The 20551-nt window shown below is 32.0% G+C and overlaps 1 protein-coding gene across 1 annotated transcript; it reads right to left on the minus strand.

The window, feature by feature from the left end:
• Positions 1-15047: 15047 nt before the first annotated feature.
• LOC113382072 lies at positions 15048-16754 on the minus strand. The gene is made up of 2 exons (XM_026620632.1): positions 16340-16754; positions 15048-16261 (listed from the first exon to the last, which is right to left on the minus strand). The coding sequence occupies exons 1-2, from the start codon at positions 16752-16754 to the stop codon at positions 15048-15050; spliced, it is 1629 nt and encodes a 542-aa protein (XP_026476417.1).
• Positions 16755-20551: the final 3797 nt, after the last annotated feature.

The following is a 20551-nucleotide window of genomic DNA, read 5'->3' on the forward strand; positions in this document are numbered from 1 at the left end:
TATCTCCGAAACGGCTGGACCTGCCTTAACCAAAAACTAATCAGCTCTTCTCCCTATCAATAGGAATCGAATGTTTTTTGAACCATTCAAATCGGTCGATCCGTGCGCCCGAAAACGTGACAGGAAATTTGTATCCATACATACATACACACACACACATCCATTTTTTCTGAGGTATGCCAAAATGTTCAGAAACCTTCAAAACGTCAAGAAATGTAAAAAATTTCAAATCCGATTTTCGGCCCATTACAATAATTTACCCTACGGGAAGTTAATTACCCTACGGGAAGTTAAAAAGTAAGTTACAGGGACTGTAGTGCATAAATTAATGAATTTGTGACAATATTAAATTATATACACCCACTTAATACATCACTTACACAGATCGAGGATATAATAAAGTCAGCACTGCGTAATGTTTGCAGCACGCAATGTGCATTATTGGCAGTTTTATTGTCTAACCAATCTGAAATCTTCTCCAGAGCGCTACAAATTTTAATTAAGTTGTTTCCTTGAAACTTTCTACCCAGCGTGTTTCACAAATACCTTGCATGACAGCTTCAAGTTCTAACTTAAAAATTGCTTAGCAGATTCATTGGCAAATGCCACAACGTTTCTCATTATGCCAGACTGAGAACCTGATTGTTTGGGCAACGTTTAGCATGGATCACACTTTTCATTAACTTCTTCACTGCACCTTTTGTATTTGATGCCATAACCGAGCAGCTTTCAGTTCCAATACCCACACACCAAGATGAATCTAAATTGTATTTGGTACACAAGTTTTGAACAATTTTTGCTAATTAATATTTTACCTGTCAATCTAGGCTCTATGTCACCTAAATTATTGTCTTCAGATTTAAGAGCATCATATGTATCGCAAAAAGTCACTAAATGATCATTAATAATACCATTATGAAAATAACGTAATGAGAGACTCAGCTGTGAGATATGTGATATATCCGCGGTTTCGTCAAACAAAATAGAAAGATATCTGGCTTCCCGCACATTCTTTAAGATAGTTTCCTATATGACTTCTGCGCACAGATCTATTAGCTCATCTTGCACAGTTTGCTGATGTATGTGGTGTTGGCACTTGAAGATTCCAAGTGATGCTGCAATGCAGTATCACCATAATCATCACGGAACTTAAAAAGGGCCATAAAATTTTATCATTCTGAACATACATAATAAATATAATTTTAGAGCATAAAAATAGACAATAAAAATCAGTTTTTAATTATTTTTACAACTTGTTATATTTTTCTGATCTATGGGTCTGTTTGAGTGAATCTTTTACATTTTTGAAGAAGTCTATACAATTTTCTTCATAATTTACTTTTGTAAACAATATGGCTGTTAATGTATTTATTTTTAGTCGAGTCTTTTCACTTGTCCCAAAGCTATTCATCAAAGAAAATATTCTTTCTGTAGAAGCATTTGTACCATGTAGACAAAAAAAGAACTCAGACAAGAGACATCCTTTCGATTCACATTTGTATTGACGCAGTGTTATTATTTTTTCATTCGGAAATTTTCTCTTCCATAATGTATAATTTCCTGTATGAAGCCGATTGACGTATAAATAATAAATAAATAAATAATTAATTAATGTATAATTTCATATAAGCTACAATTTCAATCCAAGTTGGTGTTTTGTTTAATGTCACCCAGCTATATAAATCCATGTCCTGAAAACTTATTTTTGCCCATTCATCTAAATAGCTAAGTGCAGTATGATAAAATGAAACTGTGTCGTCTTGGAATTGAGTACACTGCTTTGCAGCCATTTTTTTCTTCTGTTTGAGTTTATCTAATTTTGTAGAAACCGCAGTAGAAATAAAAGAATATTGAATCTTGTTTGTCAGAACTGTTTTCTAATTATCAATAGCCGCAACGTCATCGAAAACACTTACTGTCTTTTTCTATGTGAATTATTGCTGTGTGGAATTCCATTGCTTGAATGTGTATGAAAAGTAGCTAAACAGGAAAGAGGATGATCAAAAAATTTAGATAAAAATAGAGGGCATTTTTCTTGCGATTGAAAATAAGATTGTAGGGGTGTAAACAATTGTAGAACTCTTTCAATGACTGCAGTAATGCTAGCCGTCTTGTTTGAGAGTAACCCAATGGCATCGAAAATTCTGTATGAACAAAGCTACAAAAGTTGTTAAGAATTTCGACTCTAACCTTATACGACTTGAAATATAAATAAATTTTTGAAGCAATTGATTCTTCAACAATTCAACATCTATCAATAAAATATCGGCAGCAAATCCAACTTCTATAAATCTATGGTTCAACTTTTGCTGCAATTTGGTGAAAACATTATTCTGTCTTTTCCTATACACTCCGCCAAAATTAGAATTTGTGTTATCAGCACCACTGACAACTGCTCTGCTTTAGTTCTAAAATTTTGTTCTAAAATAGTTTTATTTCTTCATGATTGGATGCGTCAGTTAATATAGACACAAATGCGCACCGTTTTAAATCACTGTGCAATATTTTCAAAATATTTGGAGCTAAAATGTTAGTTATAATTACTTCCGCTTTTCCGCTTCACACGAAAATTTAAATTCTAAAGTTGTTTGTAACAATTAGATGTGCAATCTATAGATCTAAAACTATGTTTATGACAAACAGTATGGTACGCAAAGGTGCCTTCGATTGCAGCTAACCGTTCCTCTATAGAACCCATTTTTTCACATTTTAGGAATCTCGACATAGACGAAGTCGAAGCAACATCAGAAGCGCATATTTTACGTTTCGCAGAATTAAAATGGGTATTGATATCGTTACGGCCATCATGACTGATTGAAAAATTCGCAGCACATAAGTTGCACCTCACATCAGAATTGTTTTTTTTTAATACAAGGATATTCTATTTGTAGTTCTTTATTAAATTCACATTTTCTTTTTTTAGAATTCATATCTACAAAAACTAAATCACTATTATTTTAAAAAATGAATAACTTTTAAGTTATTATAACCGAAGTAATCACACCAATAAAAATCACTTAATATGAACTTAATCCTTCACCAGACAAACTTGAACTGACAAAAATCTTACTGGTGAACTTCTTAGTATAAAACTATCATAATTTTATGAATTCCAAAATTCTTATCTGCATAATACCCGGCGATTCTGTGATTGCATCAAAAGCTTGTAAAGGAGAACTCTGAAAACTTTATACCCTGTGATTTCCCATTTACTGTTCTCCAAGGAGGACCCGCACGTTGCTCGTCTGGGATTTTGACGAAATTTGGCACAATGGTAGATTTTATGCCCAAACTGACCGTGGTAAAACATTAGAGGCCTATGAAAAACGGTTTAATTATAAAAATAAATTAAAGTTTGCATTTAAGCAGCGCACTTTACACATAGCATGGAGCGTTCTCGTTATTATTATTAAAGCGTTATTATTAAAACTGATTGAGTCCTTAAATGCTACACCTTATGAAAAGAAAGTTTTAATTCTTAAATTTTTCATGACGTAGAAATAACTCGGTCAATAAACTTCAATATTTTATATTGGAATTAGAACAGCCTTTCCAAAAATGTATTTCAATTTATAATAATACTAACAAAACAAGATAAAGAAAGTAAATGCAGCCCGTATTTCGGAAACCTAGAATACAAACAAAAAAGTACATATTTCGGGTTATATATTATTCGAAGGGTCGTACTGATGGCTTAAAGGAGGTCACGGCCATAGTTATGGAAATTAGTATTAAAAACACGCAAATAAATCTACCATTTTTAACACGAGCAGAAACAACTGCTTTTAAATTAAATATACTGGTAATTGTTAAAATATAAAGGCTTTTTCTATATCCAGTATTTCTTCTTGCTGAATTAGAATGGATATAGGATGATTGGTTGAGTGATTATTTTTAAATCCATATTGGTGATCAGGAATAATATTATTGGAAATTAAGAAGTTCGATAGTCTGATATAAATGACCTTTTCTATTATTTTACTAATGCAACTTATTAGACTAATTGGTCTATAACTTAACGGTAAATCAGCATCCTTGAGATGCTTTTTAATATGAATAACTTTGGAGGTTTTCCACACAGCTGGAAAATAGTTATATTTTATTATTGCGTTTGTAATTTTTGTTAAAAGTATTATTGGTTTTCTATTTAAATTTTTTACTACAGTATTGGACCCGATTACAGTCGGGTCCCGGCGAACTGCTATTTTTCTTGTGTTTGATAATATGTTTCATTTCTTTAGGTAGGGCTCGCCCGTAGGTAAGCGGTTAAGAGCGACGGGAATTGTTCAGAGATCCCGGGTTCGATACCCACTTCGAGCAGCCTGTTGTCAGACAGCAGTGACAACGATTTTCATTTGGAAATATAGATAGCAATATGTTTCCAAGCGAAAACAGCCCTAATACAGCATTGCTGCACCAATTAAATGCATCACTATTACAGTAATTGTAATAATAAAAATTCAGCTCATAGAGATGAGACAACTGCTTGAGTTGCCATCTATAATAAAAACAAACGTAGTTTGTGAGATATTAATCACAACAGCTCATAGAACCCATAAGTTCCGATCGCTGTTCAAATATTAAAAAAAAAAATCTTTAGGAGTTGTTTGTGATATGTCTTAACTTTTTGAGTGATTAAATTGAATAAAATTGTTTACGATAGATTTAATTCTGTTACATGAACCCATATTGATGTTGATGTTATGTATGTTTTGAAAGTTAATAGCTAGAAGATTAGCTTTAATTTTGACTATAACAAAAGACTCATCTTCAACTTTTAATGTTGGAATTGGGTCGATTCGTTTTGTGAATGATTTCGCTAGCTGTCAGATTTTGGTATGATCAAAATTAGTGTTTGAAAGTTTTTGTTGACATATTTTACTATTGTGCCGTTTGATTTGAAATGATATGTCTCTATTTTTTTAAGAAAAGTTTTAATATGTGCATTGTTGGTTTTTTGCCATATTCTTCGTATTTTTGTTTTTAAATTTTTTATCATCCATAATATCAACAAGTAGTTTATCATTTGCGTAATTGTTTTTAGTTGCTGGAATGGATTTTTTCATATCTGACTTTATCAGGTGTAGATTTGTTTCGCTGCTTTTTATATATATATATTTATTAACAGCAATCAAAAATTATAAATTTCTATGAACTATTATGCTAAATTTTACAAATAAGTATACATTACATGAAATTACATACACACATACATCTATACAAACACAAACAAATATACAACATGAAAAATTATGTGAAATAGTTTTATAGTATTCGAATCTCTCCAGCGAGAGATTTACAAATAAATGATGAGTTGTATCAGTGGGCCATTTTCGTTTGAGTCTTCTCATTGGAGGTGCATTGAGCAAAGATGTAACTAAATCGTTCGAGTGAAACTCTAATTTTAACAAGTGAGTGTTTTTTTCTATTATTAATAACATCTTGAACAAATGGAACTTGGAGATCGTTATGAATTATATAATTTGAGACATACTAAACAGCGTCTGTTATTGTCCTAAGTGTTTTTGACTGGATTCTTTGAATCATTGCAATGTTAGATTTCGAATCGCTACCCCATATTTCGGCTCCATATGTCCAGATCGGTTTGAGTATTGTCTTATAAATAAGTATTTTGTTTTCCATAGACAATTTTGACTTTCTCTCAATAAGCCAGTTAAGCTCTTGGGATTTCAATCTAATTTGTTGAATTTTATATTTTATATGTGTTCTCCAAGTCAATCGCCTATCTAGATGAATTTCAAGATACTTTACGGGTTCAGACTGTGGTAGCTGTTCATTGTTGATATATACTGATGGAAATGTATCTTTTCTCAGAGTGAAGCATATGTGCTGGGATTTAGATTCGTTTATTTTAGTTTTCCATGCATTTGTCCAGTCTTCAATAATATTAAGTTGGGATGGTAATTTATGTGAAGCTCGAATTGGATCTTAATCTATAGGTAGGATGGCAATATTGTCGGCGAAAGTTGCTATCGTTGAGTTAAGTCCAGTCGAAAAATCGTGGGTATACAATATATAAAGAAAAGGAACTATCACGCTGCTTTGAGGAACACCAGCTTTCATAATATTAGGTGGGGTTAATGCCATATCTACTCTGATTTTAAATTGTCTATTCCTCAAATAAGATTCAAAAAATTTAGCATATGCTGGCAATATTTTTTGTATCTTTTGGATAAGTCCTTCGTGCCACACCTTGTCGAAGGCTTGACTTGCATCAAGGAATGCTGCAGAGCAATATTCTTTAGATTCGTATGCTTTGTTGATAGTGTCTATGGCACTGCTGGATTGTTGAGTGACCTTTGCGGAACCCAAATTGATATTCAGGAATGATATTATTAACTGCAAAAATGTCTTCCAAAATCAATCTCTCAACTACTTTAGATAAATTTGGTAAAAGACTAATAGATCTGTAAGAACTTATTAATTTTAAATCCTTACCCATTTTTGGAACCATTTTAATAACAGCAGTTTTGAAAGCTGATGACCAATAACTGGGTATAGGATTAAAAATATATGTTATAAGAATATATTCCTTTTTTGTAAGTTCTTTTAAAATTTTTGAAGAAATTTGATCAATTCCAGGTGTCTTTTTGTTTTTCAAGGCCTGAATAGATCTATAGACTCTTTTGACAGTGAAGAGTTTAGTAGAAAAGTTCTGGGTGCTATTCATCAACAGACAATTGCAAAGGAATATTAGTATTAGATATGTTAGGCGAAAAACAGAACATAAATAAGTTGAAAAAGGTCGGCTTTTTCATATTCACTTCTTGCCCATGAATTATTGCTCGAATTTATTCTGATAGGTAAGTTTGCAACTGTCGGTCTTTTCTTGCATGGCCTCCAGACTGAATTGTCAAATCTGTTAAGATTTTTAACGTAGTTATTAAAATTACTTTTATTATATTCTCTAATTTTTTGTTTTAGGCTATTGCTTATATTATTATAAGTTCTCTTATCTAAAGAATAATGTGATTTTTGTCATATCCTTCTAGCCACGCGTTTCTCAGAAATTAATCTTCTTATTTCTAAAGTAGTTGAGGGTACTTTTCTGGTTTTAATGTGATCAGGGGTAGATAATTTAGCTGAGTGTTGTAATGTTTCTAGTAGATCATTCAAAGCTTTTTCTATGGGTCAGTAGGAGATTTAAGCTAATTTTACCATCTTTAGTATGCCGAAATAAGTTTCAGTTGTTACTATTGTTGTGTAGCACAGAAAATTTAGTTTTAGACATATAGGTAGAATTTATCGAATCTATCACTGGAGAATGGTCTGAAGATAAGTCATAGTTAGGCTCGTAAGATTCACTAATTCCAGAAAAAATAAAAAAGTCCAATAGATCTGGTATACGTGCTGGATCGGTAGGCCAGTAAGTAGGTGAACCAATAGAAACTACATTAAAATTATTCTGTTGAATGATATTGTTTAATACTCTGCCTTTAGAATTCACTGGTCGAGAGCCTCAATAAGAATGTTTGCTATTGACGTCACCACCGATGAAGAATTTAGGTCCAAGAGTTTCAAAAAATGTTTGGAACTGTTTGTCTTAAATGCTATGTCTTGGTGGGCAGTAAACTGCAGATATTGTTAGATCATAAGAAAAAAAATCACTTTTATTGAAGTAGCTTGAATGTGGATTTCACTAAAATTTGTCATCGGATAATGTGAGATGTTTGACTTAACAATAATTGCAGTGCGGATTACCGCTTGGATGAGGAGTTTGATACGTCGTGTAGTAAGGAATGACAAAATTAAAAAAAATTAAATCAAAAATAGTGAGTGAAATGAGTCTCGCTCACTAATAGTACATCGATTTTATTACGCGTTCAAAAAACTTTTAATTTGTCCTTATGCTGAGAGAGCCCATTGGCATTCTATAATGCTACTCGAATAAATTTACCCGTTATTTGATTTTGTTTACTAATACAGAAAGCATGTTTATTATCATGGCATTCCGTTGCATAACTTGCTGAAACAGTTTTAAATTCTTTTAATAGAACTGATAATGTATTGTTGATTTGATTGTTGTCTTCGTTATGATTCATAGATTGTTTGGGCCTAACCGCCTGTGAATAGCTCAAATGTTGAGAATGTAAAGGTTTGTTTACCTGAGATAAGCTGCGTTCAGGCTTGTGCAGAGCTGAACTAGGATTAGAATTAAATTCAGTTACGGTATTAAATTTATTGTTCTTATTAACAAGACTTTGATAGTATTCATATTTAGAGTAATTGGAGTTATGGGGGCCGCCACAAAAATAGCACGTACCCGGAGCATCTTTAGCTTTAGTGCAGAGTTGATATATGTCCACCACATCTTAGACAAACAACGGGCCGGTTACAATAGGATTGTGAGTGACCATACATTTGACATCTTCCACATTGTATACTTTTGAAAGGTGGATTCTCAAAATGGATAATTTGATTGAATATTTTGTTTACCTTGAATATTGCTGAATTGTTGTTAGATGGCTCTAAGTCGATATAAAACATATTGAGTGGTTCTTTACTTTTTGGGTGAATAACATTTATTATACTTCGTACTCTGTGTCCAATTTTTTCGATTTGATATCTGCGATATTGGTAGTATGATGAATATATACTCTGTACGCTCGTTCAAATTTTATCTGATATGTATGGAAGACTACTCTAGTTTCACGTAAGTAGTGTATTAATTTCTATAGCAGTCGCTAACTATCACATTAATTTTGACACTGTTGTTCGTCATTGTTTTTGATGAAAACTGGTTTGAATTTAAAGTAGAATTAATACTTCCGATCATTTGTCATTGCCATTGTGCATAGTTTCTCACACCATAGATCAATATTGGCGGAATGTCTTTTTTTATTAGAATGTTAGATAAATTGTCATCTCGATTTATAGATGTTTCATTAGTATTAAGGACGCTAAATCTATTTGTTGTTTTGATATTCTGATTAATAATTTTACCCGTTTTTCTTCTTTTAAAGCCGTGTTGAACTTCCTGCTAGGGATTAGGGTTTGACTCTAATGTAGCAGAGGAGTCCATGGCTGATGTTGATAAGGTTTAGTTCATTGCCGATGTTGATTGAATTGTGTTCATAGACGAAGTTGATTAAACTGTTAAGTCGATAATTGCTGACGCATTGCAACTATCAATGTTGTTGAAATGATTTTGAACAAAAACTGAATTGAAAAAAAGAAGAACTCAGAAAACTGAGTTGATTCGTCACATGGTATTTGATTGGTTTGAACCAATGGCGGAATTAAAGATTTACTCCCTTCCGAAGGGAGCATTGGAAACAAAAACAAAAAACAAAACTTATATTAAATGTCTGCTATATCACTTAGTAGATAAACTTCACTTTAACCGAAAAACAAAAATCACTTTTTAGAAAAATAATACTTCACAGTATATAATAAACGATAGGTCTTCACTCGACAAGAGCTCAACCGAGAGTGATTTGCTGCTTAAAGTTAATATTTTTATCAACAAAATCACGAAAGATATTCTAGTTGGCATGTTTAAAATTGTATTTTGTATGACATTGAATGTGTTCAATGTTATGATAAGAGATTGTGTATTACCGTTTGTTTTAGAAAGTGCATATGGCAGGTACGGAGTTTCGATGTTTTTTAGCAATGCTAAGTCAATGACAGAAGCTGATTGAGTACTATTAAATGAATAGTTAGTAGGAAATGTTGTATAATAAAGAGTAGTAGAATTGACATTATTTTCAATGAAGTTATATAGAATTCGCTCATTTTTGTTCCTATTGGTACAATTCCACAAGGTATGACGTGCGTTAAAATCCCCGGCAATTAGTAAATTATCACTAAGATTTGAAATTGTATTTAAATCATCTATCATTGGTTTATTGTTCGGGAAATAGGTGGAACAGACAACAATTTCGGTATTGTTCAGTGTAATTTTGTCAGAAACGCACATATGAGATTTGATACAGGAACAATTGAGTAAGCTATCTTTTATGATGATACATATTCCTCCTGTTGGAAATATAAATTTTGTTATCGGGCCTCAATAATGTTTCTGAAATCAAAGCTAAATAGATATTATGATACCAAAGAATATGTTTAAGTTCTACAATGTTTTTCTGGGGCCCGCCAAGCATTTCTCAACTACAGACTATTTTTCTAGATATTTTATCAAATACGGCTGTAAAGGCTGATTTTGTTGTCAGTCAAATACTGGTAAAAACTATTTTTCGCAGAAATAGCATTACCTGATAAAATAAATATTAACTTAAACATTAGTTTAACAATATAGCAAGAAAAATTGAGAACTTGTCCGAGAACATAGCAATAACGCATTTCCAAATTTAAAATAATTAAATAAGTATGTTTTATAAAGTCGCGAGGGTTAAATCACCGTAAATTTAAAGAATTCCTGAACAATTTAAAGCGTGTATATGGCGATAATTTTAGTACTTTTGTCATTTTGACAATGAAGAATAATATCTTCTGCATCGTCTTGTGTTTCACTTTCCATGTTTAGAAAAAGAAAATGTGAACAAATTTTAATTGTGATGCCAAATGTTCAAAGCTAGCAATAAAGCTGTTTTCTTATATTTTCAGTAAACATCGTAATTTTTTATAAAACTTATGTCAGCTCTGAAAAATTTTTGCTTTTGAAAAAAAACGCAAAGAAAATTATGTAAATTATTTTTTTAGAAGTACGTATGTGTGCGAACAATTGCGCAGAAAGTAAATTAGTTTTTCTGTTTAACTATTATTTGTTTTCATTTTGTATTAGTTTTTATATACGCCTATAATATACACTCGTAATTATATAAAATTTATACTTTTTTCAACTTTGTATATTTGTTCTTTTTTGTTGCAATTTTGTTATTTTGTTGCAATTACATTATTTCCGCGCTCAGTCAATGAATATTTTTGACGTAATATTATTTCAGACGTTTGAGTTTATAAAACATCTTCAATTTTATTCAGAAAGAGAAAGCAATTTATTTTTCATGGGTTGTTCAACCGTAATATTTTTTTTAAATTTTGTTTTTTATTTTAATTTTTTTAATGCGGAATGGAAAACTACATACAACTCCAAATTTCACTCTCTTATTTCATAATAGTCATTTAAGCTCGATAATCGATCAATTAACAATTATCGTCTTTTTGTGAACGTTTTTAATAAAAATTCTTTCAAGACTTTTCTGAGCTTTTAGAAAAGCTTAAATTTTTCCCCTCTATCTGCTGCAACATTTTAAAAACAATTCTTTGATATTGGCAACGAAATGGTTACCTTCGATAAAACTAACTGATTAGCAGGCTTATCCTATTGTACAAATAATTTTCGATGTGCTTAAGAAGTTTTTAGTTTTTGAATGGCCTGCAAAAAGGAGCAATTTTAGCAATTGAATTGAGCAATAAAATTTTGAAATTTAATATTAAAATCTGTTTTTAAAAGAAAATTGGATTTTTTTTCAGAGTTATCATAATTCAAATATGTACGTTAGTATTTTAGCGTTGCGTTAGGTAATTTATCAATGTAATTTGTGTTAATTACTTCTATCATTTATATACTACATGTTTATACATTCAGAATTAGTTAGCCATTTTTTATAATAATGATTTTCTAAAAATATTTTCTGTGGCAAATAGTATCCGGGTCTGCTAGTATATATATATATATAAATTACGTTCGGCACGCCATGAAATTTTTAAATTTAAAACGGCTCGTGGGTTGCTCGCCCTTGTTCTAGCATTAATATATGTATAGGCAGTTAGTACTTGATTTGTTCTGTTGTTTTCGTCATCTGAATAACATTCCTTATTTTTATATTTTTTGTTGATCGTAAATAATCAATAATATCTTCTTCTCCAATAAATGGAGGTAGACCTTTGGCAACAATTTTTTTCTTATTCTGGTTAGTTTTTGGATGAGTAAGATACAGTTTAATTTATTTAGCACAATGTCGTAGTTTTTTGCATTGAAAGTATATTAAATGGAATTATTCATATTTTTATATTGGGATATTAGTTCTCCGGTAGCTATTTTTTGTAGTTCTTTAAAATAATTATTATTAGGAAATCTGCATTTCAAATTCATTGGAGGTTTTGATTTTTGTGGTATTAGCATTAGTATTTGCAGTTTTTTACGTTTTTGGCTCTGAACTTGCTGGAAATCTTCTTTGGGGCCTGAAGAGTCATCAGTTGATGCACTGAATTGGTTTTTATTAGAAAATTTAGAGTTGGTTGTATCTGATTGATTGTCCATAATCAGGTCGTTGTTCAGTGAATCAGTATTCATATTTGTATTATTTTCTGATAGGTATTTTGTTACACAATCGGCATTTGGTATTGGATGTATCGTCCAATATTTGTTGAACTTTCACTAAGGAAATTTCATTATAGTTTTTTATATGTTCCAACAAATTAATTGTTAATTAAAGATAATCTTAATATTAATATTATTATAATATCTTAATATTAAAATCACTATAATTACTATAATAAAATAAATTGAATGTATTATGCAATAGATCTTTACCACTCGAAAGCAGCCGATGAACTGGACGATTGGGCACGTTGTATTAGCACTATGTTGGATTTGCTCGCACAGCCCCACAATTCTATGCCATAAGTCCATATTGGTTTTATTACTACCTTGTAAATTATAAGTTTATTGTCAATAGATAGAATTGGCTTGCGTCCCAGAAGCCAGTATAGTTCAGCGATTCGAATTTTTATAGTATTTAATTTTGCGCGAATATGGTGCTTCCACGTCAGTCTGCGATCTAGATGCATACCTAGGTATTTGACACAATCAGTGCTTGGAATTGCTTTGCCGTAAAAATGCACTCCTGGTCATGTTGTCTTGTTCAGTGTAAATGTTACATGGTTAGACTTGCTCTCATTTATTTTTATTTTCCATTTTTTGTCTAATCATCTATAACATTTAGATGCCTTTGTAAAATTAGCAAAGCTTTAGGTGCATCAGCATGTGTCGAAAGAACTGCTATGTCATCAGCAAAGGTTGTCGTTGGGAAAATCACTAGTGAAGAGGATATATAGAAATAGCGCCAACTACTGTATTGCGGAGCTCCTGCCTCAATCCGATGCGATTTGAAGTGAATTTGAAGATTCTAGAATATTATAATAACCACTTGGAAATAGAGATCTAATTTTCGATAGAAGTCCATTGTGCCATTATCTAGATGTGAGCCAAGCCATTATTAAAGGCTTGGCTCACATCCAGAAAGACTGCAGAACAGATTTGTTTGGTCTCAGAGGTATTGTTGAAGACTCTTACGATTCTGTAGCACTGTTGAATTGTATTGACAGCAAAGACCAAACTGATGTCAATATATTTGCGCTAGTTAAGATAAGTTGAAGCAGGATTTTTTCTCGCACTTTTGAGACAATTGGCAGAAGACTGTTTTTTTATATGAGGTAACCATATTATAATATTTTCCTTTTCATTTTTACTACAGATACTTTGTAAAGAGTTGACCAATAATTTAATCTAACTATTGAGTTGAATATATACTTTAGGAGGATGAATCTCTTTTTTGGCAGTTCTTTCAACATTTCTGGCGTCATTAAATCATAACCTGAAGATGTTCATTTAGTTGTGAAAAGGAATTACATTTGAGCTTAGGACCGCAGCGTTAGATTAATCTGGGTTCGGTTTGAAAACTGTACTTAAGTAATGAGCAAATAAATCTGCTTTCTCTGCATCACTCTTAGCCCAAGATAGATGATTGCCGTCATCCCATCTAACTGGCGGATTTTGAATATGTGGTTTTAATTTATTTTTAATTGGTTTCCAGATCAAGTTATCAAATCTATTTAGTTTTGATACTTAATTGTTGAAGTTTTGGTTTGGAATTTTTTTCAATGTGGATTTTAGTTTATTTCTTAAGTTATTGTACATGTTCTTATCCGATGGAAAGTGAGTTGACTGCCATTTGCGTCTTTGCTTTTCTTTTTTCTGAGATTAAATTTTTAATTTCAAAAGACAGAGAAATCTTTTGTTAACTGGCTTTGGCTCAGTGAGTCATTTAGTCATTGTAAATTACAATACAATATAAATTAGTTATATTAAATTAACTTAAAAATGTCTTAATCTATAGCGTTATTTGCATTCATTTATAAAGCTATATTATACTCAATCTATAGCTATATATTAAAACTCTGTACAACTCAATGTTATTGCTGCTGTTACGGATGGGGGTTAGTTAAACCCCTTTGGAATAGCCAATTGAATTTGACTCAATAACTATTCCGAGGATTTGATATAATTGAATATATTAAGTAACTTATTTGACGTTCTCTACGTGCTCGGCGGTCCAGTCGTATGGCGGCTTCAAGTTCGGATATCTCAGTTTGCTTTAAATTCGGATGCTGAGGAAGAAATGAACTCCAAACGCAAATAAATAACACTTGCACTGATTAAAAATGTATTTTTTTCATAAAGTAATATCTAATACTTGGAATATTGCACACAACTAATATGGAAAGCACAAGAAAAACGGTGCACGTGACCAGACAACGCAAGAGAGAGACTTTTTCACACGTCAGATCAGCTATTACATCCAAATCTTTCTGGATTGCCAGAGAAAAAGTGTTGTCTGAATATTAAAAATATTATCTGGCGACATCTAACAGGATTCTGGCGCAAACATATTCCCCAGTCTAAAAGGGCTACCTTTTATAACCCTATAATTCTTTGGATATTGGCCACTCGAATCACTCCATCGGCACCTAGAAAACTTCTACTCTTTCTTCCATCCAATGGAGCAGGCAAAACCGCCAAAGTCAATAAAGGTGTAGGTAGGAAGTTGAGGATCACCACTGAGCTCAACAAGGGCACTATCATTGAGTCTTTATGGAGAATATTAATCCTTTGAGAGGACTAAGTAGAAATAATTTCGTTCCCAAAACCGACACAACATAACCAATTCTTAGGTCGGATCAAGTGTTCAGGTAGTTCTGAAAACGCCAAAGGCTGCATTTTGATCGAAAGTGAAGCGTTATAAGGAGACATAGTATATTAGAAAGGAAGTCATAGATTTTCAATCATATTGCATGGAAAAACTTGAAAGTTGAAGTGAATCTGATATCGAACCCATTATTATATAACCCAATCGGGTTTCTAGTGCCATAGGTGAACCTTGACCATTTTTCACCTTATTAGTACCCATAACTTCGCTGAAAACATCACATCCTAATATGCCGTCGACCGTTTGAGGCACATAAAACTTTGGATCCGCTAGTGGGTACTTCAAGAATGATTGGATTGATGATACTGGAATCGTGGTTTGTGGTTGTTTTCTCACAATTTCTTGCACAACGTATGCACATACTGGCAATTGATATGGATTGATTGTGGATTTTAAAGTGAAGTTAACCAATCCTATTACGTTTTGTGACGAATTTCCTAATCCAATTACTTTGGCTGAAACTGGTTGAACTTTCAAATGGGCCTTTCTACACCAAGCTAATGTAACGAAATTTTTATCACTTGCTGAATCAATTATAGTACGTAGTGGAGTATTTTTCTTTTTGGTAAAAACCTTTGTTACAGCTGTCGGCAATATTGTTGTATTATGCGCGAGTTTGTTATTACTGGTAGTGCATAAAACTGTACTATTGGATTTTGAATTAGACGAATTATTCTGATTGTTATTTGTATGTAATAACGTATGATGTTGTTTATTACATATCAGACAAACTCTGTTTGATCGACAGACAACTGTTGTCTTGTGACTCAAACAATTTACGCATAAATTTAATTTCTGAATAATTGCTCGTCGATCAGGAATATTCATTTCAAGAAATTTTGAACATGTAACTGTTCTATGTTTTTCTCGGCAAACAAAGCATTTATAATCATATTTCATGAATGATGACATTCTAGATTTTGTATCTTTATCATTAGGTTTATCATATGCGTTATTGTTAGTAATACTCGTCATACAATATACTTGGTTTTTAGCTTGCTGCGACTTATGGAGAAATTGAAGAAGATCTTGGTATTTTGGAAATTCTCCTTGAAAAGAATGTTCAAATTTTTCTTGCAAAGCGGGATCGAGTTTTGAGAGTGCCATAGATGTTATCATAGAGTCAAATGAGTCTTGAAGGTTTAATTGTGAAAGGGCTTGTACAGCTGTATCGAATTGTTCTATAAATAAATCTATTTGTGAAGATGTAATGGTTTTAAACGATAAGAGCTGTTTAAAGTAAGTGGTGGCTAAATATCGTTTATTCTGGTATTTTTTCAGAAGTCCTTTTCATAAAATTTCATAATTATTTGCAGTTGGTAATATGGACTGAAACAATTTTAATGGCGGACCCTCTAACGCACCTTTTAAAGAATGAAATTTGGATACGTTATCTAATCCTGTATTTTCATGTATTAATGCTTTAAAGGTTTCATAAAATAAAGGCCATTGTTGTAAATCTCCGGAAAATTTTGGAATTTCTATAGATGGTAAATGATGTTTGGGAACACTGTCCGGTCTTGACGAATTACTCATATTTTGATTATACAACATTTTTTCTATATGTTTGATTTTTGCGTACAAAGTTTCCAAGGTTCTTATGTCGGCATACTCAGATACAAAACTCGAATCCTCTAAATGCCTTAATTTGTTAATTTCGTCACTTGATTTTATGCATTGTTCTCGTGCATTCTCAATAAGGTATAAATTTTCAAGAAATTTTAACTTACTTGCCGTATTGGTGGTAATTTGTTGAGAAATGTCATATGTTTCTTGCATTATTGAAAAATACATTTCGCTCTTCGCTGTCAATCGGTCAATCTCTGCACGTCAAATTTAGGTGCCATCTTGGATTTTATTTCCTTAATATATTCAATAAATCCTAATCAAAATTAGGATCCGGCTCGAAGGACCAATGTTACGGATGGGGGTTAGTTAAACCCCTTCGGAATAGCCAATTGAATTTGACTCAATAACTATTCCGAGGATTTGATATAATTGAATATATTAAGTAAAATATTTGACGTTCTCTACGTGCTCGGCGGTCCAGTCGTATGGCGGCTTCAAGTTCGGATATCTCAGTTTGCTTTAAATTCGGATGCTGAGGAAGAAATGAACTCCAAACACAAATAAGTAACACTTGCACTGATTAAAAAGGTATTTATTTCATAAAGTAATATCTAATACTTGGAATATCGCACACAACTAATATGGAAAGCACAAGAAAAACGGTGCACGTGATCAGACAACGCGAGAGAGACTTTTTCACACGTCAGATCAGCTATTACATCTAAATCTTTCTGGATTGCCAGAGAAAAAGTGTTGTCTGAATATTAAAAATATTATCTGGCGACATCTAACAGGATTTTGGCGCAAACAGCTGCTAATGATAACCCTAGCATTTATAGGAAATGTCACATTCCGTTGTAGAAGCTTATTAAACCGTTGTAGAAGCTTATTTATCCGTTGCCTTTCATGTAGTGGGCCAACTCCACAATATGCGATTTATTCTGTCCAGTAAGTTGCTGCACAAACAGAACGGGTCTAGTTTAATCTCAATCCTAAAAAGGTGAACATTGTTCTTCGTGTGCGCCAATCTTAATTTGCATATTGTAGATATTTCTTTTCTATTCCAATTCATTTTTTCAAACCATGTATTTTTAGACACCATCGGTTTATATGGTCGGAACAATATTTCATTTGAGGCTGATTCGAAATCAAACATTTTTTTCCGATGCGAAACCCTCATTACTCTGTTAATTCGTTTCAGATTCACGGCAGGGGCTTTGTTAATTAAAGTGGCTGAATTGTGTGCCTCTTTGGCCAGGCTATCCACCATCTCATTCCCGGTGATATTGTAATAGCCTCTTATCCATACTAATTCAATTTTGTTTTTATTGTTATTTAACTTTTCTATTTTTTGTATACGAAAATTAATGGATTGCCATAATCTTTAGGCATATTTAATGCATGCAATGAGGACTTGCTATCAGAAAGAATTATTGCCTTCTTTAATTTATACTCCTTAATAAGGTCTAGCGCGTTGTCGATAGCCGTCATTTTTGCAGTAAATAGAACGCGTGCATTTCCAGATTATTATTTTTTCACATTCTTTCCACTGCCCTAGTAGAAACGAATCTGAGCTGAATATGTTTTTTACGTAAGCTAAATATTGTTTCCCAATATTTAGCCAATATGATTTTGTTAACATTCGGCCATATTCCGCTCAGATTCGAAATGTGGGGCGAATACGGGAATATGATATTTAGCTTATATGATTTGCTTAACATTTTTCCATATTACGCTCATATTCCTAATGTGAGGCAAATATGTAAAAATAATATTTGTACCATATTGAAAAACATATATAAACCATATTCAAAATTATTGACCCTATATTCTGAGATATTAAATATTATTAACTTCCCGAAGGAGAAGTTTGTTTTCATCAAAAAATCCGATTCGCTAATTTTATGTTTTTTCGACGTTTCAAGCCATTCTGAATCGAATGAGCCCAAATTTCGAAAAAGTATGTGTGTGTGTGCGTGTATATGATCAGATTTTTTGCCGTAAATCGACGTTTTCTCAAAAACGGTTCGACCGATTTCAAAAATTTAAAAGCCATTCGATGTATCTCGATAAGGACTAGCGTTTCTGTGTGCGACGATCGTCCAAACCGTTTTTTTTATAATTAGCAGAAAAGTGAATTTTATTTTGTCCACGTTTTAGCCCGCAATTCTGAATCGATTCTGAAAATTCAAAAACCGTTAGAAAGATATTGGTTTGGAATCGTGCTGATTAGTTTTCGGTAAAGATCGGCCGGGCCATTTTCTTGTAATAAAGTTTTAAAAAATAATTCGACGATTTTTATGATTTTTTTTACGGTAGATATCATAGTCTTCTAGATCATACTAAAATATTACCGCCCTACGACAACTCGTTTAGCTTTAAAAATTTGTCAAAGTTTGCAAAAATTGGTATCGTTTTTTTGGCATTTGTCAAAATTAGACCTTCCATCGAGGTTTGCTCAAAACGCCTGAACCGATTTCAGACATTTAAAAGCCATTTGATGTATCTCAATGAGCACTATACTTTGTCAGTTTTGTGAGACGATCTGTCGAGCCGTTTATTTGTAATTTGAAAAAGAATGTTAAACTTTTCGTCCACATTTAAGCTCATTCTACCGAATCGATTTTAAAAAATCATTTACTCTTCGAAAGATATTAGTTGCGAATAATACCGAGCCGTTTTCTTGTAATTAACAGTTGAAAAAAAAATTAAGCCGATTTTTATGAAACTTTCTTTGGCGATGTATATCATGGTCTTATAGAACTTACTGAAATATTACGGCGTTACAACAAGTAGTTTAATTTTAAAAATTCATCAAAATTTGAGAAAATGAGTAGTTTTGATGACGTTTGTTAAAATTAAAATTAGATGATTTACTTGGTATAACGATAGATTACTTGGTCTTACTGAAAATACTAAACCATTAACGTCCTACGTAAACTGGTCTAATTATAAAAATTATTGATTTGTGAAAATTTGCTTTTAGAAAATACTCCGAGTTAACGTGTTCGTTCGTTTTCAATTATGTTTAATAAATCCTCTCGGAATGCTTCTAATCACTCATAAATTAATTTATTATTGATTAAGTCGATTATTTACACATATCGGGAAGTTCATGTAACTTGCCTCAAGGCTAAATAGCAATATCAACTAGTTTAATTAATATTGAACAAACACCATTAATAAAAAAAATTATGTATTCTCAGTAAATATATACATTTTTTAAATAGTCAATATATTGCATTTTATCAATTTCAATACAATTTACATTTTTTTTTATGATTATAGGATATATAATATTTAAAATATATTTAGAATCTATAATATAACATTTTATGTCATAATTAATTTTATTACAGTCTACTTATTATTTTTCATGATTATAGGATGCTAAGGCGCAAAGCTTGAAAAATTACTTCGACGTCTAACTGGGTGTTGTCGATTTATTTATCCTAACAACTACACTTTTAAATTTGTTCTATAATTGAACTCTTGGTGTGATCGGTGATTATTTAAATAAAATGCGACGTTTGATATTAATATTTATTATAAAAGAAATTATGTTGAACATAATGGCATCAGATAGTTGGTGTTTTTAAACTGAGCTCTAAACTTATACTAAATAAAAATTATTAAAAATTGAAATTAACAATATTAGCCTCGATCGTAAGAGGCTCGTTACATTAATTTATAAATCTGAGGGGCGTGATATCTTATGCTTATTTCAAATCATTTTGCAAACACATAAAAAACTATCGACGCGGATGTAGACGGTCCAGACACATAAATTAAGCTTAAAAATTAAAATATCTTATATCGCTAATGCATTTTGCACGTGATGTGTGAAATGAAATGCAGACGACCGCCTGCATCGCCTTGCGACTGTCCATCATATCGGAATACGACACGACACGACACCCTTACAAAAAATAATTCAGACCACCACCATTGGGAATCCTTAACATGGCGGCGACCTTGAAATAATCTTAATATTATTTCGATATATT

Source organism: Ctenocephalides felis, unplaced genomic scaffold, assembly GCF_003426905.1.
Source record: "Ctenocephalides felis isolate EL2017-DRISC unplaced genomic scaffold, ASM342690v1 CF-g0.4_SCAFFOLD_03265, whole genome shotgun sequence".
In the NCBI taxonomy this organism is placed as follows: Eukaryota; Metazoa; Arthropoda; class Insecta; order Siphonaptera; family Pulicidae; genus Ctenocephalides; species Ctenocephalides felis.

What these genes read in the sequence shown, in the direction of transcription:
- LOC113382072 (XM_026620632.1), bottom strand. Translation starts at nt 16,754, where the DNA reads ATGCAAGAAACATATGACATTTCTCAACAAATTACCACCAATACGGCA. An exon ending in CAAATTTCATTCTTTAAAAG is followed by an intron (nt 16,262 to 16,339) that starts GTGCGTTAGAGG and finishes TTTTATGAAAAG; the next exon opens with GACTTCTGAAAAAATACCAG.